The sequence below is a fragment of the Cyprinus carpio genome, chromosome B3 (genome assembly GCF_018340385.1).
Source record: "Cyprinus carpio isolate SPL01 chromosome B3, ASM1834038v1, whole genome shotgun sequence".
In the NCBI taxonomy this organism is placed as follows: Eukaryota; Metazoa; Chordata; class Actinopteri; order Cypriniformes; family Cyprinidae; genus Cyprinus; species Cyprinus carpio.
In genome coordinates this window covers 12,205,996-12,231,206 of record NC_056599.1, presented here as the reverse complement: position 1 = coordinate 12,231,206, position 25,211 = coordinate 12,205,996, and the positions used below count along the sequence as shown (strand labels likewise).

The window sequence follows — 25,211 nt, the reverse complement described above, 5'->3', positions numbered from 1 at the left end:
GTGTATGCGTTTGTTTGTTGAGTTCATGTGCTTTTGTTTGGAGACAGCAACAGCCCCAAAGGTACTGCTGCTCAGGCACTATAGCAACATCAGACACAGCTCAGCATACCACGGTGATCTGATTATAGTGACTGGGGATTTGCCAGCTTTCTTCTCTGATATCACATTGTTAAGGTTGGATAATTCACTTGTCATCACAATTGTGAGGAATAATAAGTCAATCATACAGCTTTGGAAGCGTGCAAAATTACCTGCATTCCAGCTCTTCTTTGCTGCCTCGTTTAGGGCTGTATTTCTTGGTTAAATTCCTAGCAGCCAGAAAAAAAAAAAAAAAAAAAAAAGATCAACTACATCATAATAATGTCATTTGCAAGTACTCAGGTTTCAAATACCAAAAGGTTGCATAACATGCCACGCTGGAGACCGAAAACTGCAGAAGTCCTGCTGGAGCAGGTGGCTGTGAAGCATTTGCATGAGACATTGTGTGCAGAGCATTTGGTCTTTCAAAAACACAGACATCAGGGTATTTTGGGTATCACAGGGAAATTTTCTTAAATTTTTCTTCTCTTAACACTAATCAGGCGCAAAGGGAGTTTCCAGTTAGAATTAACACACTAAACACTGTGTGACATGGCACGATCACAATCAGAGAATGTTTATTTCTTCTTATATATCTTCTTTATATCTTATATATTTATTTTGCAGTCATCTCAGAGCAAGATTTTGGACCAGTGAAAGTTGACTGTGGACAAGCACAACAATGTAGAAATACTGCAGGAATATAAGGGTCAATGACAAGACACTACTTTTTTTGTTTGGCCCTATTCAATAAGTCAAATATATACCACATGACATTTTTGGAGTCCTTAAAGTGATAGTTCTCCAGCCAAAAAGGAAATCATCGACCCAGATGTCATCAATTACTCACTCCTGTGTCATTACAAACCAGCATGACTGCCTTTTGTTTTCCACAGAAGAAAGAAGATATTTTGAAGAATGTGGATAACCAAAAAGTTTTGGTTTCTTTTGACTTCCACCGTATTTTTTGTCCTTAAAATTGTATTTGATTTTATTTATTATTGTATGGTTAAAAACATTCTTCAAAATATCTTCATACACGCGATGGAATTTTAATTTTTTGCTTTGCTTTCCCTTTAAATGTAAACTTTTATTGAAAAAGGTAAATACTGTTATTTCAAAACCAAGCCAACATAAATTCAAATTGTAAATCTTTACTGTAATTGATCCATAAACCAAGCGATTGACAAAATGCAAAATGTCCTGCCATTTGTCACGGTCATTAAAGACAGAAACTCACTTACATGGAATACCGTGGCGTTTCAATTTCGATTAACCAATCACAATTGCATAATCGAAAGAGCTTGACTACAAAACAAAAGTAATGAAACGTGTTAAAAAAAGGAAGGCCATCGTTTTCAAAACCTGGCTGCATTTCTTTCCTTCGTCTGCACATGACAAGTAGAAGCAGATGCCAATGCAAAGCTGCTTTCCACACTTTCACTCTATCCATCCACATCCCCTCAGTCATATGCTCGTCTGCTCCCACTTCCTCTCTTCTCTCACAGCGGGAGGGAGGGAGGAAAGAGAGAGGTAGCGGGTGGATAGTCTGGCACAGATCGAGCGAGTGTCAAGGCCTAGTCATGAATGAGAAGGGGTGCAGGCGCAGATATGCTTATCCTCTGGGCCGAGGCCAACATTACAGCTCAGAGGTGCCAACAAGTTCAGTTCTGCCCCAAATCATAGTCAAGTCATAAGACACTAATATTTCACAATCAGACACAGCTCTGGAAAAACACACACCAGCATGCATACACATGTACACGCTAACTCACAGCTACATCCAGAACAAACTGGATATCCTAGATATTAAAATCTCTTACCTTAGCTGCTTGGCGTAATTCTGTTCGATTTCTGTTCGCTCCTTTACAAACTTCACGTATTTCTCCACCAGGTCCAGCCCAGATTGTGTGTGTTTATCAATGATGTCACACTGGTCCTGCAATACAAAATCAAGACTAAGCCCTCAAATAAACATGTCAAAAATGTAACTTATTTAGGTCGGTAGAATCATGATGTCAGCTTAACATCATGATGTATGTCAGCCATCGGTGATGGACAATGGCATCGTCTATCGGCCAAACACGAGCATCCACCTGGATGATGCAACAGCAGCCATAGTGTGCCAGAACACCCACCATACACCAGCTTACTGGAGGAGAGGAGACAGTGATGAAGCCAATCAGCAGATAGGGGGATTGTTAGGAGGCCATGATGGTCAGAGGCCAATTGGCGAATTTGGCCAGGATGCCGAAGTCACACCTCTATCTTTTCGAAAGACATCCTGTTGACATCTTAATTTTTTTGCTTGGTTAGAAGAGCAAATTTTTCTCTATTTCCTTCTGTGTTTCTGCAATGGGATTGGCATCCCGAGTAGACATGTGCCAGCATTTGGTAATGCGATATATCAAGGTAATGAATATCCAAGATATTGTTATCGTGGGCACTTCAAAATACCGTGAATAATTCTTTATTACAAATTATTCCAATTTTTTGAATTTCAATGCATTTTAAGAATATTTTCCCTATCAACTGGTCACAATGCACAACACCGCTGTATGCTGCGTGAAAGACGCGTGCGCTCTCTGATGTAAACAAGCACGCATGAGAAGCGTGTGAGAGATGCTCTGGATGAAAACACATTCACTCTCTGACAGCAGATGGAGCTGAACAGCAGAAATGCAGCCGTTACCCCAGAAACCACATAAACAAAGCTTCTACTTTCTATTTTAATGGTTTAAACCATAGATACATATCTATGGTTTAAACAGCCATTCAGATTTTTGTATTCATTAATTTGTGCACAAATAAATGTGAATTGAATTGAACATGGATTGAATGTGCAGAACATATCTGTTAATGTCACAGAAAATGTAGTATAGTATTTAATAACGCTTTAAAAAAGGCTGGTCTACATAAACATAGCTGCCAAAAAAAGGGAACAAAAACACTTCTGAGATGTTGAAACACTGCAAAACAGCTAATATGAACCATAAAAAAACCCACAAAAAATGGGCATAGAACAGATTTGGTAAGTTAGAGGACTAAAGATGAATGAGAATTTTGAGCTTTTTGGTTCCAGGTAGTTGATTTATAACATATTCCTGATCTTTATTTTTAAAGAAACACCCAGATATTATCTTAGGTCCACATTTTTCACCATTTTTAATCTACTTTACCTTCACTAAATGATTCTGCATAAATTAATGTTTAAAAACACAAATTTATATCATATGTAGCCTCTTATTTACTACAAGCCAGCAAATGCTGCATGCATAATAATTCTAAAATAGAACTAGTAAAATGCGGTTTAACATAGCTTTAGATTAAATATACCATCGCATGACATTTCAGCATCCGAAAAGGTTTTTATTAGTAACAATGAGCATGCATTCACAGTGCTTTTGAGGGTTGAGCTTTAGGGGACCTTGTCCAAATTCATGTAATCACGAAGATGTTACATCAAGATTCATGCAGTAGTTTCAAGTTTGACTAATCTCAAACACTGGTCAGTGTTCCGCATGACATATTTAGAGCAGAAAGCTTGCATCAGATTGTGTAAAGTGATGGCCTGGCCATACTAGCTTCCTCACTGGAATCAATCAAACTAATCTGAGAACAGAAAAAGTAAAAGAGGAAGAGCAGACAGCCCATGGAAGAGTGCTGCAGTTTCAGTTATCAAATTGTAACATTAAATGCTATTTTTTTTCTTACATGCACTTATGAGCAAAAGTTTGAAATTATTAGTCCATATGCTTACCAAGGCTGCATTTGTTTTCATCAAAAAATGTGAAAATATTATTACTAAATATTAAATATGTTTTCTGTTTTAATATATTAATGAAATGTAGTTTTTCCCTGTGATTGCAAATGAATTATTTATTATTCTTTTTTTTAATCTTACCCCAAACATTTAAATTGTAGCGCATTACAAAATAGTTTCCACTAAAATATTAGACAGCACAACTATATTCAACATTGATAGTAATCAGAAATGTTTCTTGTTCAGCAAATCAGCATATTAGAATGATTTCTGAAGGATCATGTGACACTTAGACTGGAGTAATGATGCTGGAAATTCAGCTTTGCATCACAGGATTACATTGCATATTAAAGATACAAAAATAGAAAACTTTTTTGTTCCAAACTTTACGGTACTGATTTTTTTAATAGCTGTTTAAATATTTTAGAGCTCAAAAAAACTACTTCAGATTTTTTTTTATGATTTTTTTTAGTTTTTTTGAAAATGTGTTGTGTTTTGATGAAAAGTTGAAAATCCAGGTTCCAGGTTTTATAATATTCTTTAAATAATCTTCACATTATACAGTACACATCAATATTTGACATCAATTAATAAATGTGACCCAGGACCACAAAAGCAGTCATACGTAGCATGGGTATATTTGTAGCAATTAGCTACCAATACATTGTACGGGTCAAAATTATCAATTTTTCTTTTATGCCAAAAATCATTAGGATATTAAGTAAAGATCATGTTCCATGAAGATATTTTGTGAATTTCCTACTGTAAATCTTAAAAAAAAAAAAAAAAAAAAAAAAAAATTTTTATTAGCAATATGCATTGCTAAAGACTTCATTTGGACAACTTTAACGGCGATTTTCTCAATATTTAGATTTTTTTTGCGCCCTCAGATTCCAGAAATTCAAATACTGATCTATTCAGCTTTCAGATGATATATAAGTATCAATTTCAAGAAAATTGACCCTTATGGTTTTGTGGTCCAGGGTCACTAATACTAATATCAGGCCATCTGCAATGCTGATGTGAGTTACGTGAAAGGGCCATTATTGAGCCTGTCCTGCATCTGCCCACACAGAGAACATCTCAGAGATTCCCTGCCTGTTCACAACCCTTGACCCTTTTAAGTTATCTGTAGGAGGCAGGGGGTTCCTCAAGGCTTTAAACTCATCCTGCCACAAGCTTGTGAGCAGGCAGGACACAGGAAGTGGAAGTCTTCTCTACTTCCTGCTGTATTTCAGTGGTACTCAACAAGAATATGAATATCACATGCTATTTCCTAAAGCACGGCCAAAACAAAAACAGACTTAGGGACTAACTTGTCAAACATTTGTCAGCACTTTCCCCAAAAAACAAAAAATATTTGAAACGGTCCAGTTTGGCTGTATTTTTCCCTTTTCCCAGTTCCTTATTTGGTGGGGCAGTGTGTTACATTTCAAGTACAGGCCTGACCATTTGAGAGTGCTGATCTCTTAAAACATCCCCCACCCCATCAGTGCTACCTCCATCGGCCTGGACCTAGATATGCGTTTTGAAGTGGGAAGGAGGGAGGTGCCTTTGGGATGACATTCCTAACAAGCCAAGCCATGTCCTGACTCCACCTACTCCTCCTCTCTCCTCAAAATGGAGTCCATTAATATAGAACAAGAGATGAATTCCCTACCCCCTCACAACCCACTCACTCGCAAAAATACAGTGCTATTCAACTTCATTCAAAACAAAGGCTCAAGAGGCAGTTGTTTATGTCAAGGATAATCACAAGCTAAGCTTCTGTTTGTATGCAAATATTTATACATCAAATTTGTACAGAAATGTTTCTGTTGACAAACCAGAATGCCAATGCGGGAAAAAGGGAATGTCACAAAGAAATGTTAAAACCCACAAATGAGAAGAAATATCGTGACATTATTCTTCATTACAATTAAATTATTCACATTTAAAAAAAATCAACATCAATCAATTCAGCACATCATACACAACTGTGATGTATATTTAAAATGGCATTTGAGATATTTTATTTATTAATAATTTATATTAATAATAAATTAAATGCATTAATTTTTTGCATTACTGTAGGCTACTGAGAATTTAGAGGGTTGGATATGCTTATTACAAAGAAAACTATTTTTAAAATATCTGAATTGTCTTAAAAACAGGCAAAATTCTCTTTATGTGATTGCTTATATAATTTATGTATAACAAAAGCATTTCTTGATTGTTTGCATGAAAAATTACATGAAGAAATTAAGTGTTCAAGGGTTAGTTTAACCGGTTTGTTTTATTTTGTCATCATTTACTAACCATCCTCTATTCAAATTCATAAGACTTTGGGAAATATTTGGATTTTTTAAATATTTATAATTTTTGTCTGTCTGTTGAAAGTAGTGTTAATTTTGTCAGCTATTTTCATTTTAGTCTTAGTCTTAGTCCTGTGCTAAAATGTCCTTGTTAGTTTTTATCATATTTAGTCAACCTTATCCTATTTAGTTTTAGTCAAGTTTTAGTTGACTAAGGCCCGGTTTCACAGACAGGGTTTAGACTAAGCCAGGATTAGGCCATAGTTCAATTAGGTCTAAAGTAATTTTTTATAAACATGCTTAGAAAAAATCATTACTGGTGTGCATCTTGAGACAAAACAAACGCACAAATCAGTCAGTGCAAGTTTATTTCAGCTGAAACAGCTAAGACTTACATTTTAGTCTAGGACTAGGCTTAAGCCTTGTCTGTGAAACCGGGGGTAAAAGTCCCAACATTTTAGCCTAATTTTAGTCGAAGAAAACCTTAAGTATTTTAGTCCAGTTTTAGTCAATGAAAACTTGACATTTTAGCAATAAGATTATTATTAATTAACCATACAGCAGTATTTATTTTGCCAGCCATTTTTAATTTAGTCTTTGTCTTACTCAAATGTACATTTTAGTAATCATATTTAGACAAACTTGTCCTGTTTTTGTTTATTTAAAGAAATTTATGAGCATTTCGCATTTCGGCAACCGCATTCATGAAAGCTCACAAAGTAGAGGCGTGTAGAGCAGTCTGCAATAACATTGTCTCCTTTTTTTGACGAAAATAAAAAGAGGTTTTTGGAAGTTTTTATCTTTTTGAACACAATTTAGTCTCGTCTTATTTCGTCAATGAAATTGCATGTTGAAATAGTCTTAAGTTATCATTTATTAACCTTATTGTCATCTCGTTTTCGTCTCGTCATTTTTTTGCATAGTCTTCGTTAACAAAATTAAAGGGTTACTCCACCCCAAAATGAAAATTTTGTCATTAATCACTTACCCCCATGTTGTTCCAAACCCGTAAAAGCTTTGTTCGTCTTCGGAACACAATTTAAGATATTTTGGATGAAACCGGGAGGCTTGAGACTCTCCCATAGACTGCCAGGTAAGTAACACTGTCAAGGTCCAGGAAAGTATGAAAAGCATCGTCAGAATACTCCATCTGCCAACAGACATGCAATCTGGGTTATATGAAGCGGCGGGAATACTTTTTGTAAGTGAAGAAAACAAAAATAACGACTTTATTCAATAATTCCTTTGTCAACGGTCTCCTCTGTGTCTCTCCATATCACCGTATGCTGTATGCTCTTCTGTGTCATCTGTGCCACAAGGATGTGCTGTTCTATGTGTATTTAGCTTTGATTTTAAATAAAACAGTGCATCCTTGTGGCGCGGATGACACAGAAGAGCATACACAACATACGGTGATATGGAGAGACACAGAGGAGATCGTTGACAAAGGAATAATTGAATAAAGTCGTTATTTTTTGTTTCTTCGCTTACAAAAAGTGTTCCTGCCGCTATATATAACTTCATATTCAGATGGAGTATTCTAATGACGACTTTCATACCTTTTATGAACCTTGACACTGCTATTTACTTGGCAGTCTATGGGACAGTCTCAAGCCTCCAGGTTTTGATCCAAAATATCTTAAATTGTGTTCCGAAGATGAACAAAGCTTTTACAGGTTTGGAACGACATGGGGTTAAGTGATTAATGACAAAATTTTCATTTTGGGTTGGAGTATCCCTTTAATGTAGTTTTTTACACCAAAACAACTCCCTTAGATTTGAATCCACGGTGGCTTCAATCAAACTTCACACCAACTGCTATCATCACAATCTTAAAACCAACAGAGATCCCCTTTGAAAATATCCACTGAAGCTATAAAAACAGTCCTGGGAATAATTTACAGCAGGGTTCCTCTTATCTGTAGCATTGTATTCAGCCCAGTCTTGACCCCTCCCTTGTACTTTGCCACCATCATTAACTCCTCCTCCCCATAATGCAAAGCTATTCTCCCAGCCTGAGCAGAGAGTACCAGTCTACAACCTCCCCGATACGAAGGTCCACAGCGAAATGCCAGTGTCCTTCATCATGCTCTAATGACTTAATAAGGAGCCTGCTGTGCAGCATTTCTCAAGACATGCCAAATGAATTCAAACAAACTCTAAAACCAACAAAAATTAGCCACTCTCTCATCAGTAAACAGAAATCTTGACCTGCCAAAAATAGCTAGTAGATTAACAGCAAAGGAATGGACAGATGCCATCGTGTAGCCATGGGAATGCCACCTAATGACTAACCCGACCAATACCAATTAGGTGAGACATTGCTTAGAGTGACAGTAAACCAATGCTAGACTTATGAGAAACATTGCACGCACTTTCCACCAGGAATGCCTAAAGCATTAACACCTGAGAAACAAGGCCTCAACAACCCCAGGTTTCACTTCTGTTTAATACCAAGCTGAAACTACTGTAATTTCCCTGGCTGGCAGTGGCGTCCCTCAAAAAGCACAGAAAAGGGAAACTTTCTAGTGAAGCGGAACACCAAAATAAACAGTGAAGTAGACTGGATGATGCATTTTTATAAAATTAGGGCAAAACTAATTAGGCTGGTGCAGTAGAAGATGGAAAGGGGACAGCGGACAGAGGCCTAGGGGGAGCAACAGCAACGAGGTCAAACAATCCCCACCCACTTCAGAGCAACGCTCCATTTACACACTGCAGGCACGTAAAATCTGCCTTTAGTCAAAAGAGGTGGGAGCCTCTGTGCAGATGGGATGTTATGGGATGGCGGTCAAGGAAATGGGGCGACTTAGGCAGGATGAAGTACAGGTGATGATAATGATGCAATCAGAAACTTGCACTCACTCTGTTCCTCTAACCCAGTTCTGCATTTGTCAAAGTGCTTGGAGTGTCACAAAATGTTGTGTAATTGCTGGAAACAATTCTGGACAAAAACCAATGCTTCAGGGAAACCCATTTGGTGTCACTAAATAAAGAGCATCAGTTCTTTGTCAGGTATCACTGGTAGGCAGGATCTGCTTATTAAACTCCTCCAAATTATCTACAAAATACACTAAAACCAAACAACAGGCTTTGTAACAAAAATTCTTAAACAAGCAGCAAGCACTTCTCATTAGCAATACTTTATAGATAGATAGATAGATAGATAGATAGATAGATAGAGTTAACATTGAGTTTAGACGGATACAATGATTACGGTTAACTGTGATACTGTTGTTGTTGCTGCTATGATTCTGCTCAACTTTGAGTAAGCGGATGTTCACATTAAACGTGGCAATTAATCTTATTAAATGGTGTTGACTTCGAAAAATTAGGCCATAAATATGTTTAACAATGTGCCAGATAGTCTTTTGATGCATGTATCCTCTTCCAGGTTGGTCATAAATCACGCTAATTTCCGCACATGTATTCAGTTGAGAAGATCTTGGATCGCACCGCATCGGATATATTTCTGGGAACAGGATGAAACATAAACCATAAAAGTCTATCCTCCGAACTTACCCAAAGCTCAGTGCCCCAGTCCATGTTCAGCTCTCCTAGCACTCCGCTCTATTAGGCTGAAAAGTTATCCCAACTTACAAGAGTAACAGATGTTCAAAACAGGATCAAAGAAAGCGACTCATTTCTTTTCCCACATTCACGCGCAACGCTGAACAAATCGCTAACGTCACGGATCTCCAGCGCCAGCTACTTTGCGGTGGCACAAATACTTTTCGTCGCAAAGCGAGAGAAGGATCAACTGGATTTCGTTGCCGCGTCACTCCCAGATCCCTAATTCTTAAAGGAGCCGCCGGATCCAGTTTCCAGCTCTCAGATCTGCCTGTCTGCGGGAGTGAGAGAGAACTTCAAAAACAGGAAGGACATGACCTTTATTAAATCATTAACACCGCACGGGAACAACCATTAACATGCTTCTAAAAACATAGGTCCTGAAAACATTTAGTTCATTGATTAACATGCATTTTGTTAATAAAGAAAAAACAAAGCATTTTGCTGTTTTATACATAAGATAGGCTATCATACAAGGGTCAGTGAGATGTTTGAATCTATGAAATAATTCAAAAATACATAAAAATACATAACAGTTGACTTGTGAATGTCCGTATACAGTAAATTTTCTAAATTTAGAGGTCTCTTTTTAGGTGTATTTTAAAACAAATGGTCTAAGTGCTGTCCAGTTGAATTAAGAGTTACCTTTTGTTTTTCTTTTTTTTTCTTTTTTTTTTTTTTGTGGGCCTTAAAAAAGAAGGAAAAATGGAAGGAAAAAAGATGAATAAAATGTTGGCATAAGTAACTTGGTATAATATTTTGTTTTAAAATAGGCATATTTTATTTCAAAAGCTTCTGTGCAGCTTTTTTCTCCTTTATTGCATCATTATTAGCCTATACAATTCAAAAACAGGCACTTTACTTATAGAACATCTCCTAGTACAGACTAAAGGCATAACAAGTGTTGTCAAACCTGTATTATAGAAAACACTTTTCTGGCCTGGAGATTGTCCATCATCATCATCATCATCCAAAAAAAAACAAGCATTAAATGTGTAAAAATCTAACAAAAGTAAAATGCAATTTAACACAAACTTTTTTCTTTTCACATATTTAACTACATTTGATAATCTCTCAAGACATACTGTATGTAATACTTTTTTTAATACAGCATGTACCATAACCAACATACCAAAAAACATTTTGTTGTCAAGTGACAAGATAACGTGATATATATTAAACATTTATTTATACACATTCTTCCTTGTCACTGAAATATCCATGTCATATCTCCTTAATCACACAAGTGAAAATTGCATGCTGTACAGTATTAGCTTTCACACGTTACACCACAGACATTTATAGAATGTATTTATTTATTGTAACCTCAATGATGTTCAGTATAGTATTTTTATTTTATTTATTTTTTTCAGTGTAAGCATATTTAAACTTATTAAAACAAGATAAAACCCACTAAGGGTCCCCATTTCTTAACGGCTGCATTTCTGAATGTACTTCATAATTTCCTCTTGATTTTCTCCTCTTCCACATTAAGACCACTAAAAGGATGATTAAAACAAGTGATATAAATACCACCACCACTACAACAGTTAGAATGTAGTTGGGAGAGTCATCTAAAAAGGAAAAAGCAAAAAAAAAAAAATGTCAGTAATGTATCACGCAATTAAAAAAAAAAAAATCCAGCATTCAATATATCATATATTATTTTCACACTCACAGCCCAAACCTTTTATCTCCACTATGAAGGTCTTGTCACTGCGTCCAAATTTATTCGTGGCACTGCATGTATAAACTCCAGCATTGGTAGACGTGGCTCTCTCAATGTTTATGTGGCGCCTCCCAGTGGAGATGTTCCTATTTTTGAAGCTCCACCACATCTCAGGTTCTGGGTTACCAGTCGAGTAGCACTCTAACGTTATATTGCTGTCTTCTCCCACAACAAATTTCTCTTGGCTGTCATAAAACACTGGGGCATCTGTGTTAAAGTAGAACTTGTCTTTGTTAATTAATTGTCAAAGATTGTTAAAGAAATATACATCAAAATCAAATTTAAGACACAATCAGATACACAAAACATCAGGTTTTAATGAATTAGTTCCTGAAGAACTCTCACACTTACACTCGACTGTTATGTTCATAAAACAGCTGACACTATTCAGGTCATTCCCAGCAATGATTTCATATAGGCCAGAATCATATCTGGTAAGAGGCATAGAGGAATTGACTGATGATGATTTGTGTCTCCAGGAGACGTCTGGACGAGGGTTACCCTCAACAGAATATAAATTTAAAGGATATGAATCCAATGATGTCTCTGTCAATGGAGACCAGTCTCTAAAACAGAATTTTTGGAGCAACTGGAAAAGAAGAACAGAGAAAGATAAGTACAACATATTCATTTGTTTGCACTTTGAGAGAATTTCTTGCTTCTTCACATGTGTGGAGACATTAAACAATATTTTGTTCACTAACAATATACAGCAATGCTGAGAGGTTTTGATGAATTTGTAGGATGAGGTTGAGGTCCTTCTGCTCCCAGATCCAGCTCTGCTTCACACCAGTATTGAGCTTCATCATCAGCTCTGTCTGGACGGATCAGGAGTGTGACAGTTTTATTCACTGGAGTCTTAATGGTGTCAGTGAAGTTGGTTTGATGCAGCAGAGTCTGTCCTTTGTACCATTTGACAGTGAGATTCTGAACAGGAGCCACATTGTGAACGTCACACTGGAGCTCATCCTGCTGTCCCTCCATCATTGGTCCTCTGTGATTCACAGTGCTGATGAACACACTGTCTGGAGTCTCTGTGGAGGAAGATTTACACACTCTGAAATCTGCTGTGATGAATGTACATTTATTAGATATTTCTGAGAATGAACAGAAAAAAAATATCAGTAACAGAGAAACTCACTGTAAACAGTGACTGGGAGCTCTATTAGACACCGATCCTTATCGCCTATTTTATAGTTTATGTAGCAGAAAGGCTTTATGTCCCATTCTGTCAGTTCTGGCACTCTCCATGTGATCAGATTCTGGTTTTTGGTCATGGGCACTGCTCCCTCACTGGCTTCCCATCCCATCCCTTCATGCAGGACTGAAGTTTTGCAGTCAGCAGAAACATTGTCGCCGTACCTCACAACAGCTCTCCGTGGGATGATTTGAACAGGACATTGACTGTCTACAGAACAGGATGTGATTGAAAACCAGTAAAGCTCTATCACAGAATAACAGCATCATTTACAAATCTGTTTGGGCATTCATCTCTCCATACAGTACTGTGCAACAGTCCTTCATATATTCGGCAATGCAAAGCTTAAATTAAATAGCTTTTCACAGGTATGAGCAATAAAACTAGTGATGTCTTAGTGGCTTTTCACACAAAAATGTGTTTTTGAGATTAAAATCATGAGACGCAGGGCAGCGGAATGAAAAAATTACAACACATTTTTTAACATTGTGGTATTCCTCTCCTAGGGGTCCCACTTGTGATCACTGGCGGTAAAAAACAGACAGAACACAATAAGCATAACATTTTTATTAAATGAATAAACTGTATTTTGTTTAAATTATATTTGTAGTAGTTTGAGAAGATCAGACTTTCTATCCCTACAATAATATGGTATCACTGCAGCACTCTTTTGAACAGTAAGAATGTAAAAATTAAAAACTATAACAACACTGCTTGAGGGCAAAGACCCTTACGAAAAAAGTTTGTTCAAGTGTGCTATTAGTATACTTTTTTAAACTAAAAATAGGAAAGTATGCTTTTAGTTTACTTTTTATGTATTTCTCAGAAATGGACTTTATGTACTCCTCAGTAATATACTTTAAATGACCTTTAAGTATACTTGACTTATACTTACAAAAAGTCTAAATGTATTTGAGCTATACTTGTGCTCCTTTAATCCGTGTTTTCATTGTTATACGGTAGAGAGCGCTAGTACACATCTTCTATACAGAATTTCCAAAAAACACAAGTGAAGAAGAAAAAGAAACAACAGATACTAACGCGTGCTCTAACACGATCATCTGACGTGAAACAGCATCAAAACTGTAACGTTATGGAATAAAATGTCGACTGATGAAGAAGTAATAATTACAGTCAAGCTTTGTGCTGTTGATCGACTCCATCTATGTTTTGATTATCATTCTGAATCCTGAATTCTGAATTCATAGTCTTTTTTCAGCTTTTTGTTCAAAATGTTATTAATTTTTTATGAAACTGACCCACATTAAAGTGTTTAAAAAGGTAATGCGTGAAGCTAGAATAAAATGTTTTTGTTTACAAGCAGATACCCTGTTCTGTCTTTGGATGTTTTGTATGTCAGAATCAGAATCAGAATCAGAATGAGCTTTATTGCCAGGTATGTTTACACATACGAGGAATTTGTTTTCGTGACAGAAGCTCCGCAGTGCAACAGAATGACAGCGACAGAACAAAAAACACACAATAAAAGATAAAATAAAAAAAATACAAAAAATACAAATAAGTAGGTAAGGAATATACAAATTTGACAATTGTATGGCAGATATATTACAATGAGCAGTTATGTATGTACAGGTATATTATGTGCAAAAAAAAAATAATTAATTTAAGTGTACACTAAGTATGTGTGTTAGATAATAAGTGTATGTGTCTGTAAATATAAATAGTGTTGTGTGTTCCACAGTTATTATCAAGTGTTCATTAGATGGATTGCCTGAGGGAAGAAACTGTTCCTGTGTCTGGTCGTTCTGGTGCTCAGTGCTCTGTAGCGTCGACCAGATGGCAACAGTTCAAAGAGGGAGTGTGCTGGATGTGAGGGGTCCAGAGTGATTTTGCCAGCCCTTTTGCTCACTCTGGATAAGTACAGTTCTTGAATAGACGGAGGGTTGTACCGATTCGCTCAGCAGTCCGGACTACCCTCTGTAGTGTTCTGAGGTCAGATTTAGAAGCTGAGCTGAACCAGACAGTTACTGAAGTGCAGAGGACGGATTCAATGATGGCGGAGTAGAACTGTTTCAGCAGCTCCTGTGGCAGGTTAAACTTCCTCAGCTGGTGAAGGAAGTACAACCTCTGCTGGGCCTTTTTCACCATAGAGTCTATGTGAATGTCCCATTTCAGGTCCTGAGAGATGGTGGTGCCCAGGAACCTGAATGACTCCACTGCAGTCACAGTGCTGTTCATGATGGTTAGTTGGGGGAGAGCAGGGGGGTTTCTCCTGAAGTCCACGATTATCTCCACTGTTTTGAGCGTGTTAAGCTCCAGGTTGTTGAGAGTACACCAGACACCCAGCTCTTTAACCTCCTGTCTGTACGCAGACTCGTCACCGTCCTGAATGAGGCCGATGAGTGTGGTGTCGTCTGCAAACTTCAGGAGCTTGACAGAGGGGTCCTTAGAGGTGCAATCGTTAGTGTACAGGGAGAAGAGCACTGGGGAGAGAACGCAGCCCTGGGGAGCTCCGGTGCTGATTGTACGGGTGCTGGATGTGTATTTTCCCAGCCTCACTAGCTGTTGCCTGTCTGTCAGGAAGCTGTTGATCCACTGACAGATGGAGGTGGGCATGGAGAGCTGAGTTAGTTTGGGCAGGAGGAGGTTTGGGATGATGGTGTTAGATGTCGAGCTGAAGTCCACAAACAGGATTCTCACATAAGGCCCTGGTCTGTCTAGGTGTTGCAGAACATAATGCAGTCCAATGTTTACTGCATCGTCCACAGACCTGTTTGCTCTGTAGGCAAACTGAAGAGGATCCAGTAAGGGTCCAGTAATGTCCTTCAGGTGGGCCAGCACCAGTTTTTTCAAATGACTTCATGACCACAGACGTTAAAGCCACAGGCCTATAGTCATTTAGTCCTGTAATTTTGGATTTCTTTGGGATGGGGATGATGGTGGAGCGTTTGAAGCATGAAGGGACTTCACACAGCTCCAGTGATCTGTTGAAGATCTGTGTGAAGATGGGGGCCAGCTGGTCAGCACAGGATTTCAGACAAGTTGGTGTAACACAGTCTGGGCCTGGTTCTTTTTTCCTTTTCTGCTTCCGGAAGACCTGGCGCACCGCATCCTTGCTTATCTGTATTGCAGGTGTGGGGGAGAGGGGGGATGCAGGAGCTGTGAATGGTGAGGGCGGTTGTTTGGAGAGGTGTTCAGGACGGGTTGCAAGAGTTGTGAATGGTGAGAACGGTTGTTTGGAGAGGCATTCAAGGTGGGTTGCAGGACTTGTGAATGGTGTGAACGGTTGTGTGGAGAGGCATTCAGGGCAGGTGATGGGTGTTCTTCTTTCAAACCTGCAGTAAACTCGTTCAGATCGTCTGCCAGTCGTTGATTCTCCACAGTGCTGGGGGGTGGTGTCTTGTAATTGGTGATCTCTTTCAGACTTTTCCACACTGATGCTGAGTCGTTGGAAGTGAACTGAGTCCTTATTTTTTCAGAATAATTCCTCTTTGCCACTTTGATCTTCTTTTCCAGTGTGTATTTAGCCTGTTTATACAAGACATTGTCCCCCTTCCTGTAAGCATCTTCTTTGGCCTGACGGAGCTGACTGAGTTTTGCAGTGAACCACGGTTTGTCATTGTTGTAATTTAGTTGAGTCCTGGTAGGAATACACATATCCTCACAGAAACTGATATAAGATGTTACAGTCTCTGTGAGTTCGTCCAGATCGGTGGCAGCAGCTTCAAAAACACTGCAGTTAAGTGAGGTCAAAACAAGATTGTAAATCCTGCTCTGCTTCATTAGTCCATCTTTTTACAGTCCTTACTACAGGTTTAGCTGATTTTAGTTTCTGCCTGTAGGTTGGTATAAGATGAAACAGACAGTGATCAGAACGTCCCAAAGCTGCTCGTGGAACAGAGTGGTATGCATCCTTTATTGTGGTGTAACAGTGATCCAATATATTACTGTCTCTGGTGGGACATGTAACATGCTGTCTGTATTTTGGCAGTTCACGGGAGAGACTGGCTTTATTAAAGTCCCCAAGAATGATTAAAATGGAGTCTAGGTGTTGTTGTTCGGTCTCTGTGATCTGATCAGCGAGTTTCTGTAAAGCCAGGCTTATGTGTGCTTGCGGAGGGATGTAAACACTCACCAGAATGAACGAGTGAAACTCCCGCCGCGAATAGAATGGCTTGCAGTTAATGAAGAGTGTTTCGAGATCTGAGCAGCACATCTTTTTTAACACAGTTACATCTGTACACCACCGTTCATTTATGTAAAAGCACGTCCTGCCGCCGCGCGATTTCCCCGTTGATTCTGTGTCGCGGTCCGCTCTGAACAGCTGAAAGTCCGGCAGATGGAGCGCGCTGTCTGGAATGGCGTCATGCAGCCAAGTTTCCGTGAAACACAGAGCAGCAGAGTGTGAGAAATCCTTATTTGTCCGAGAGAGCAGAAGGAGTTTGTCCGTTTTGTTGGGTAGAGAGCGGAGATTTGCCAGATGGATGCTAGGCAACGGCGTTCGAAATCCGCGTTTTCTGAGTCTCACGAGCGCGCCAGCTCTTTTTCCCCGTCTGCGCGTCCTCTTGAAGCGTGTGATCAGCGCAGCTGCTCCACCGACAAAAATGTCCAGCAAAACACCAGAATAGTTGAAAACCGGTAATATATCGGGAGATGTGTGGTGCCGAATGTCCAGCAATTCGTCACTGGTGAAACTGATTGCAGGAATATAACTAAAGACAGGACAAACTAACAAAAACACAGAAACAACTGCAGAGCACGTCACGGAGGCAGCCATCCTGTATCGGCGCCAGCGAGGATGTTCAGATATTCATATAACAAAATATATACAAATTAATACCTAAATTGGGACATAGTAGTATACTTAAAGTATGATGTAAAGTTCACTTAAAGAAAACTTATGAGTATGCTTGCAGTATAAAACTACTAAACTAGTAGTTTACTGAGACTATACTTCAAAGTGTACAAAGTATTTAATTAGTAGACTGTCAGTTTAACTATATGTTCACTTTTAGTATAGTTGCAGTACAAACTAAAAACATATATGTTTACTCAAAGTTTACTACTGTTATATTTAAAGTGTACTTAAAAGTATACTTTTATATACTAGAAAGGGGGCCAATTTAGTCCCAAGGAGTATTGAAACAGTACACTTACAAGTATACTACTAGAACACTGATATTTGTATACTTGCTATATAAAGTATACTTAAAAATATACTTGAACTTTACTTAAGTATACTTAATAAAATAAACTTGAAGTATACTACTTTTTGGTAAGGGGAGGCAGATTAGTGTTTATTCAAAACTGACCTTTGACGATGAACACTTTGCTGTCTCTTCCCAGAGTGTTTGTGGCGGTGCACGTGTAGTTTCCTAGACTGAGTGCTGAGGACTTGAGCACTGAGGAGCTGATCTTCTCTTTCAGATGATCCCATGTGTACGTAGGAGCCGGGTTTGCCTTCACTGTACAATCTAGCATGACCTTATCGTCTTGAATGATGGTCTCTGTTGAACTGGAGTGTTTTTGGTTTATCTGAGGAGGACAGAGATACATTTCTCTCAGCAACATGATGAGCAGCTGTTATTAACAGATCACTAAACCACATTGTACTGAAACCTTTTTATTTACATTAATGCAATTCATAATATATAATATTTTATCTAATTATCTGTTAAGATGCATATCTCTGCATGTGATAAAATATGATAGTTCCTTCACTAACAATATACAGCAATGCTGAGAGGTTTTGATGAATTTGTAGGATGAGGTTGAGGTCCTTCTGCTCCCAGATCCAGCTCTGCTTCACACCAGTATTGAGCTCCATCATCAGCTCTGTCTGGACGGATCAGGAGTGTGACAGTTTCATTCACTGGAGTCTCGGTGGTGTCAGTGAAGTTGGTTTGATGCAGCAGAGTCTGTCCTTTGTACCATTTGACAGTGAGATTCTGAACAGGAGCCACATTGTGAACGTCACACTGGACCTCATACTGCTGTCCCTCCATCATTGGTCCTCTGTGATTCACAGTGCTGATGAACACACTGTCTGGTGTCTCTGTGGAGGAAGATTTACACACTCTGAAATCTGCTGTGATGAATGTACATTTATTAGATATTTCTGAGAATTAACAGAAAAATATCAGTAACAGAGAAACTCACTGTAAACAGTGACTGGGAGCTCTACTTGACACTGATCCTTATCACCTATTTTATAGTTTATGTAGCAGAAAGGCTTTATGTCCCATTCTGTCAGTTCTGGCACTCTCCATGTGATCAGATTCTGGTTTTTGGTCATGGGCACTCTTCCCTCACTGGCTTCCCATCCCATCCCTTCATGCAGGACTGAAGTTTTGCAGTGAGCAGAAACATTGTCTCCGTACCTCACAACAGCTCTCCGTGGGATGATTTGAACAGGACATTGACTGTCTACAGAACATGATGTGTTTGAAAACCAGTAAAGCTCTATCACAGAATAACAGCATCATTTACAAATCTGTTTGGGCATTCATCTCTCCATACAGTACTGTGCAACAGTCCTTCATATATTTGGCAATGCAAAGCTTAAATTAAATAGCTTTTCACAGGTATGAGCAATAAAACTAGTGATGCCTTAGTGGCTTTTCACACAAAAATGTGTTTTTGAGTTTAAAATCATGAGACGCAGGGCAGTGGAATGAAAAAATTACAACACAATTTTTAACATTGTGGTATTCCTCTCCTAGGGGTCCCACTTGTGATCACTGGCGGTAAAAAACAGACAGAACACAACAAGCATAATATTTTTATTAAATGAATAAACTGTATTTTGTTTAAATGATATTTGTAGTAGTTTGAGAGGATCAGTCTTTCTATCCCTACAATAATATGGTATCACTGCAGCACTCTTTTGAACAGTAAGAATGTTAAAATTAAAAACTATAACAACACTGCTTGAGGGCAAAGACCCTTACGAAAAATAAGTTTGTTCAAGTGTGCTATTAGTATACTTTTTTAAACTAAAAATAGGAAAGTATGCTTTTAGTTTACTTTTTATGTACTTCTCAGAAATGGACTTTATGTACTCCTCAGTAATATACTTAAAATGACCTTTAAGTATACTTGACTTATACTTACAAAAAGTCTAAATGTATTTGAGCTATACTTGTGCTCCTTTAATCCGTGTTTTCATTGTTATACGGTAGAGAGCGCTAGTACACATCTTCTATACAGAATTTTCCAAAAAAACACAAGTGAAGAAGAAAAATAAACAACAGATACTAACGCGTGCTCTAACACGATCATCTGACGTGAAACAGCATCAAAACTGTAACGTTATGGAATAAAATGTCGACTGATAAAGAAGTAATAATTACAGTCAAGCTTTGTGCTGTTGATCATCTCCATCTATGTTTTGATTATCATTCTGAATCTAATTCATAGTCTTTTTTCAGCTTTTTGTTCAAAATGTTATTAATTTTTTATGAAACTTACCCACATTAAAGTGTTTAAAAAAGTACTGCGTGAAGCTAGAATAAAATGTTTTTGTTTACAAGCAGATACCCTGTTCTTTCTCTGGATGTTTTGTATGTTCAGATATTCATATAACAAAATATATACAAATTAAAACCTAAATAGGGACATAGTAGTATACTTAAAGTATGATGTAAAGTTCACTTAAAGAAAACTTATGAGTATACTTACAGTATAAAACTACTAAACTAGTAGTTTACTGAGAGTATACTTCAAAGTGTACAAAGTATTTAATTAGTAAACTGTCAGTATACCTATAAGTTCACTTTTAGTATAATTGCAGTACAAACTACAAACATAGAGGTAAACTAGTTGTGTACTCAAAGTTCGCTACTGTTATACTTAAAGTATACTTAAAAGTATACTTTTATATACTAGAAAGTGGGCCAATTTAGTCCCAAGGAGTATTGAAACAGTACACTTACAAGTATACTACTAGAACACTGATATTTGTATACTTGCTATATAAAGTATACTTAAAAATATACTTGAACTTTACTTAAGTATACTAAATAAAATAAAATTGAAGTATACTACTTTTTGGTAAGGGGAGGCAGATTAGTGTTTATTCAAAACTGACCTTTGACGATGAACACTTTGCTGTCTCTTCCCAGAGTGTTTGTGGCGGTGCACGTGTAGTTTCCTAGACTGAGTGCTGAGGACTTGAGCACTGAGGAGCTGTTCTTCTCTTTCAGATGATCCCATGTGTACGTAGGAGCCGGGTTTGCCTTCACTGTACAATCTAGCATGACCTTATCGTCTTGAATGATGGTCTCTGTTGAACTGGAGTGTTTTGGTTTATCTGAGGAGGACAGAGATACATTTCTCAGCAACATGATGAGCAGCTGTTATTAACAGATCGCTAAACATATTGTACTGAAACCTTTTTATTTACATTAATGCAATTCATAATATATAATATTTTATCTAATTATCTGTTAAGATGCATATCTCTGCATGTGATGAAATATGACAGTTCCTTCACTAACAATATACAGCAATGCTGAGAGGATTTGATGAATTTGTAGGATGAGGTTGAGGTCCTTCTGCTCCCAGATCCAGCTCTGCTTCACACCAGTATTCAGCTCCATCATCAGCTCTGTCTGGACGGATCAGGAGTGTGACAGTTTCATTCACTGGAGTCTCGATGGTGTCAGTGAAGTTGGTTTGATGCAGCAGAGTCTGTCCTTTGTACCATTTGACAGTGAGATTCTGAACAGGAGCCACATTGTGAACGTCACACTGGAGCTCATACTGCTGTCCCTCCGTCATTGGTCCTCTGTGATTCACAGTGCTGATGAACACACTGTCTGGAGTCTCTGTAAATAGATTTCAGAGATATTGAAATTCACAGTTGTGATTAAATTCAAGAAAATAATTTGTTTTAGGGAAAAAAAAACACTCACTGTAAATAGTAATTGGAAGATCCTGTGAACACTGTGTTTCATTAGAGGACATGTAACACGTTAGATTTGTCTCCCAGTCCGTCACTTTATCCACAAATCTGAAGATCTCTTCACTCTCCTCCACTGTGTCATCAAATCCATCCCAGCTCAAGCCAAATTGATGTGTGGCGCTGTAGGAGCAGTTCACTGAAAATGAAGCTCCATATTCAACCACCACATCAAGAGGACTTAACAAAATGGGGCAGCCATCTGCAAAGGGAACAAAGACAATGCATTATGATAAAAGTTATATGTGCAAAGTAGTATTATTAGAGTCATAAAAATTTGTCGTGATATAAACTGAACATCTGCTTGACTTTGACCAAATGGCTTTGCTACAAACTCAAATGGTGCTTGATGTAACAAATTCTAAAAATCATTTAGGATTTAGCATTTATATTTTTGAAATGTGTGCCTTGTATATACCCTGAAAGTAATAGCACTAATTCCTTAAAGGAATGGTTCATCCAGAAATGAAAATGTACAAAAAATGTACTGATTTGGAGAAATTTAGCATTACATCACTAGCTCAGCAATGGATCCTCTGCAGTGAATGGGTGCCGTCAGAATGAGAGTCCAAACAGCTGATAGAAACATCACAATAATACACAAGTAATCCACATGTCTCAAAAGCAAAATGTTGAGTATTTGTATTAAGCAAATACATAATTAAGATGTTTTTAACTTCAAATTGTTATTTACAAGACAACTATGAGTCCATAATATTTCTTTCTCCATTAATAAAATTGTCCTGTCTGAATCAGGAGAGAAATATGCATAGATCAAGCACTGATTGCATGCCAAACTGTCCAAAACAGTACAAAACAAATATGTTGGTGCACCTTTTTCGCTGGAGGAGGCATTATTATGGATTAAAGACTTGTACTGTGGACAGAATTTAGCATTTAAACCATAAAATGCCTTAATGCTTCTATCATCTGTTTGGACTCTCATTCTGACAGCACCCATTCACTGCAGAGGATCCACTGGTGAACCAAGTGATGTAATGCTGAATTTCTCCACATCTCTAAATCTTGGATGGCCTGAAGGTGAGTACAATTTCAGCAGATTTTCATTTTTTGGTTTAATTTTTTACAATCGAAAGTACCATTACTTTCTGTAGGTTAGTTTCTGTGGGATAATTTATCCAAAAGGGCAAAGACTGTCTTCATTTACTCACCCTTACTCACCATTAAAAATTAAAAACTATAACTTAACACTGCTTGAGGACAAAGAGGCAGATTAGTGTTTATTCAAAACTGACCTCTGACGATGAACACTTTGCTGTCTCTTCCCAGAGTGTTTGTGGCGGTGCACGTGTAGTTTCCTAGACTGAGTGCTGAGGACTTGAGCACTGAGGAGCTGTTCTTCTCTTTCAGATGATCCCATGTGTACGTAGGAGCCGGGTTTGCCTTCACTGTACAATCTAGCATGACCTTATCATCTTGAATGATGGTCTCTGTTGAATTGGAGTGTTTTGGTTTATCTGAGGAGGACAGAGATACATTTCTCAGCAACATGATGAGCAGCTGTTATTAACAGATCACTAAACACATTGTACTGAAACCTTTTTATTTACATTAATGCAATTCATAATATATAATATTTTATCTAATTATCTGTTAAGATGCCTATCTCTGCATGTGATGAAATATGATAGTTCCTTCACTAACAATATACAGCAATGCTGAGAGGTTTTGATGAATTTGTAGGATGAGGTTGAGGTCCTTCTGCTCCCAGATCCAGCTCTGCTTCACACCAGTATTGAGCTCCATCATCAGCTCTGTCTGGACCGATCAGAAGTGTGACAGTTTCATTCACTGGAGTCTTGATGGTGTCAGTGAAGTTGGTTTGATGCAGCAGAGTCTGTCCTTTGTACCATTTGACAGTGAGATTCTGAACAGGAGCCACATTGTGAACGTCACACTGGAGCTCATACTGCTGTCCCTCCATCATTGGTCCTCTGTGATTCACAGTGCTGATGAACACACTGTCTGGAGTCTCTGTAAATAGATTTCAGAGATATTGAAATTCACAGTTGTGATTAAATTCAAGGAAAATAATTTGTTTTAGGGAAAAAAAAAACACTCACTGTAAATAGTAATTGGAAGATCCTGTGAACACTGTGTTTCATTAGAGGACATGTAACACGTTAGATTTGTCTCCCAGTCCGTCGCTTTATCCACAAATCTGAAGATCTCTTCACTCTCCTCCACTGTGCCATCAAATCCATCCCAGCTCAAGCCAAATTGATGTGTGGCGCTGTAGGAGCAGTTCACTGAAAATGAAGCTCCATATTCAACCACCACATCAAGAGGACTTAACAAAATGGGGCAGCCATCTGCAAAGGGAACAAAGACAATGCATTATGATAAAAGTTATATGTGCAAGGTAGTATTATTAGAGTCATAAAAATTTGTCGTGATATAAACTGAACATCTGCTTGACTTTGACCAAATGGCTTTGCTACAAACTCAAATGGTGCTTGATGTAACAAATTCTAAAAATCATTTAGGATTTAGCATTTATATTTTTGAAATGTGTGCCTTGTATATACCCTGAAAGTAATAGCACTAATTCCTTAAAGGAATGGTTCATCCAGAAATGAAAATGTACAAAAAAATGTACTGATTTGGAGAAATTTAGCATTACATCACTAGCTCAGCAATGGATCCTCTGCAGTGAATGGGTGCCGTCAGAATGAGAGTCCAAACAGCTGATAGAAACATCACAATAATACACAAGTAATTCACATGTCTCAAAAGCAAAATGCTGAGTATTTGTATTAAGCAAATACATCATTAAGATGTTTTTAACTTCAAATTGTTATTTACAAGACAACTATGAGTCCATAATATTTCTTTCTCCATTAATAAAATTGTCCTGTCTGAATCAGGAGAGAAATATGCATAGATCAAGCACTGATTGCATGCCAAACTGTCCAAAACAGTACAAAACAAATATGTTGGTGCACTTTTTCGCTGGAGGAGGCATTATTATGGATTAAAGACTTGTACTGTGGACAGAATTTAGCATTTAAACATAAAATGCCTTAATGCTTCTATCATCTGTTTGGACTCTCATTCTGACAGCACCCATTCACTGCAGAGGATCCACTGGTGAACAAGTGATGTAATGCTGAATTTCTCCACATCTCTAAATCTTGGATGGCCTGAAGGTGAGTACAATTTCAGCAGATTTTCATTTTTGGTTTAATTTTTTACAATCGAAAGTACCATTACTTTCTGTAGGTTAGTTTCTGTGGGATAATTTTATCCAAAAGGGCAAAGACTGTCTTCATTTACTCACCCTTACTCACCATTAAAAATTAAAAACTATAACTTAACACTGCTTGAGGACAAAGAGGCAGATTAGTGTTTATTCAAAACTGACCTCTGACGATGAACACTTTGCTGTCTCTTCCCAGAGTGTTTGTGGTGGTGCACGTGTAGTTCCCTAGACTGAGTGCTGAGGACTTGAGCACTGAGGAGCTGTTCTTCTCTTTTAGATGATCCCATGTGTACATAGGAGCCGGGTTTGCCTTCACTGTACAATCTAGCATGACCTTATCATCTTGAATGATGGTCTCTGTTGAATTGGAGTGTTTTTGGTTTATCTGAGGAGGACAGAGATACATTTCTCAGCAACATGATGAGCAGCTGTT

General features: G+C 37.9%; 3 protein-coding genes across 5 annotated transcripts in view; all 3 read right to left on the bottom strand.

Moving 5' to 3' along the window:
• Window positions 1-9,989, bottom strand: part of trip10a (thyroid hormone receptor interactor 10a) — a 28,583-nt gene extending 18,594 nt beyond the window's left edge. The window contains exons 1-3 of one of the 3 annotated variants that reach the window (XM_042719728.1): window positions 9,658-9,989; window positions 1,902-2,017; window positions 252-308 (exon numbers count right to left, since the gene is read on the bottom strand). In XM_042719728.1, the coding sequence (XP_042575662.1) occupies window positions 252-308; window positions 1,902-2,017; window positions 9,658-9,681 (197 nt within the window). In that variant the 5' untranslated portion in view covers window positions 9,682-9,989. The remainder of the gene's footprint in view (window positions 1-251; window positions 309-1,901; window positions 2,018-9,657) is intronic. The other 2 variants (XM_042719729.1, XM_042719730.1) reach the window with 2 other exon arrangements.
• A 925-nt stretch (window positions 9,990-10,914) lies between these two features.
• On the bottom strand, window positions 10,915-23,356 carry LOC109070297 (vascular cell adhesion protein 1-like). Its single transcript, XM_042719727.1, is given in 14 exon segments — window positions 10,915-11,279; window positions 11,393-11,641; window positions 11,786-12,023; window positions 12,139-12,468; window positions 12,576-12,842; window positions 17,906-18,119; window positions 18,121-18,128; window positions 18,319-18,648; window positions 18,753-19,019; window positions 20,683-20,904; window positions 21,092-21,421; window positions 21,509-21,757; window positions 22,812-23,033; window positions 23,221-23,356. Coding segments are annotated over 11 exon segments (2,409 nt in total). The 5' UTR covers window positions 22,981-23,033; window positions 23,221-23,356; the 3' UTR covers window positions 10,915-11,279; window positions 11,393-11,641; window positions 11,786-12,000.
• Window positions 23,216-25,184, bottom strand: LOC122136775 (vascular cell adhesion protein 1-like). The gene is made up of 3 exons (XM_042721371.1): window positions 24,941-25,184; window positions 23,640-23,888; window positions 23,216-23,550 (listed from the first exon to the last, which is right to left on the bottom strand). Exons 1-3 carry the CDS (start codon window positions 25,182-25,184, stop codon window positions 23,216-23,218), a joined length of 828 nt encoding a protein of 275 aa, XP_042577305.1.
• Window positions 25,185-25,211: the final 27 nt, after the last annotated feature.

Excerpts from the sequence above, each read along its gene's own strand:
- LOC122136775 (XM_042721371.1), bottom strand. The coding sequence starts at position 25,184 with ATGTATCTCTGTCCTCCTCAGATAAACCAAAAACACTCCAATTCAACA. Across the intron at positions 23,889-24,940 it reads CAAAGTGTTCATCGTCAGAG|ATGGCTGCCCCATTTTGTTA; the intron begins GTCAGTTTTGAA and ends TTCCCTTTGCAG. Across the intron at positions 23,551-23,639 it reads TCTTCCAATTACTATTTACA|AGACTCCAGACAGTGTGTTC; the intron begins GTGAGTGTTTTT and ends ATCTATTTACAG.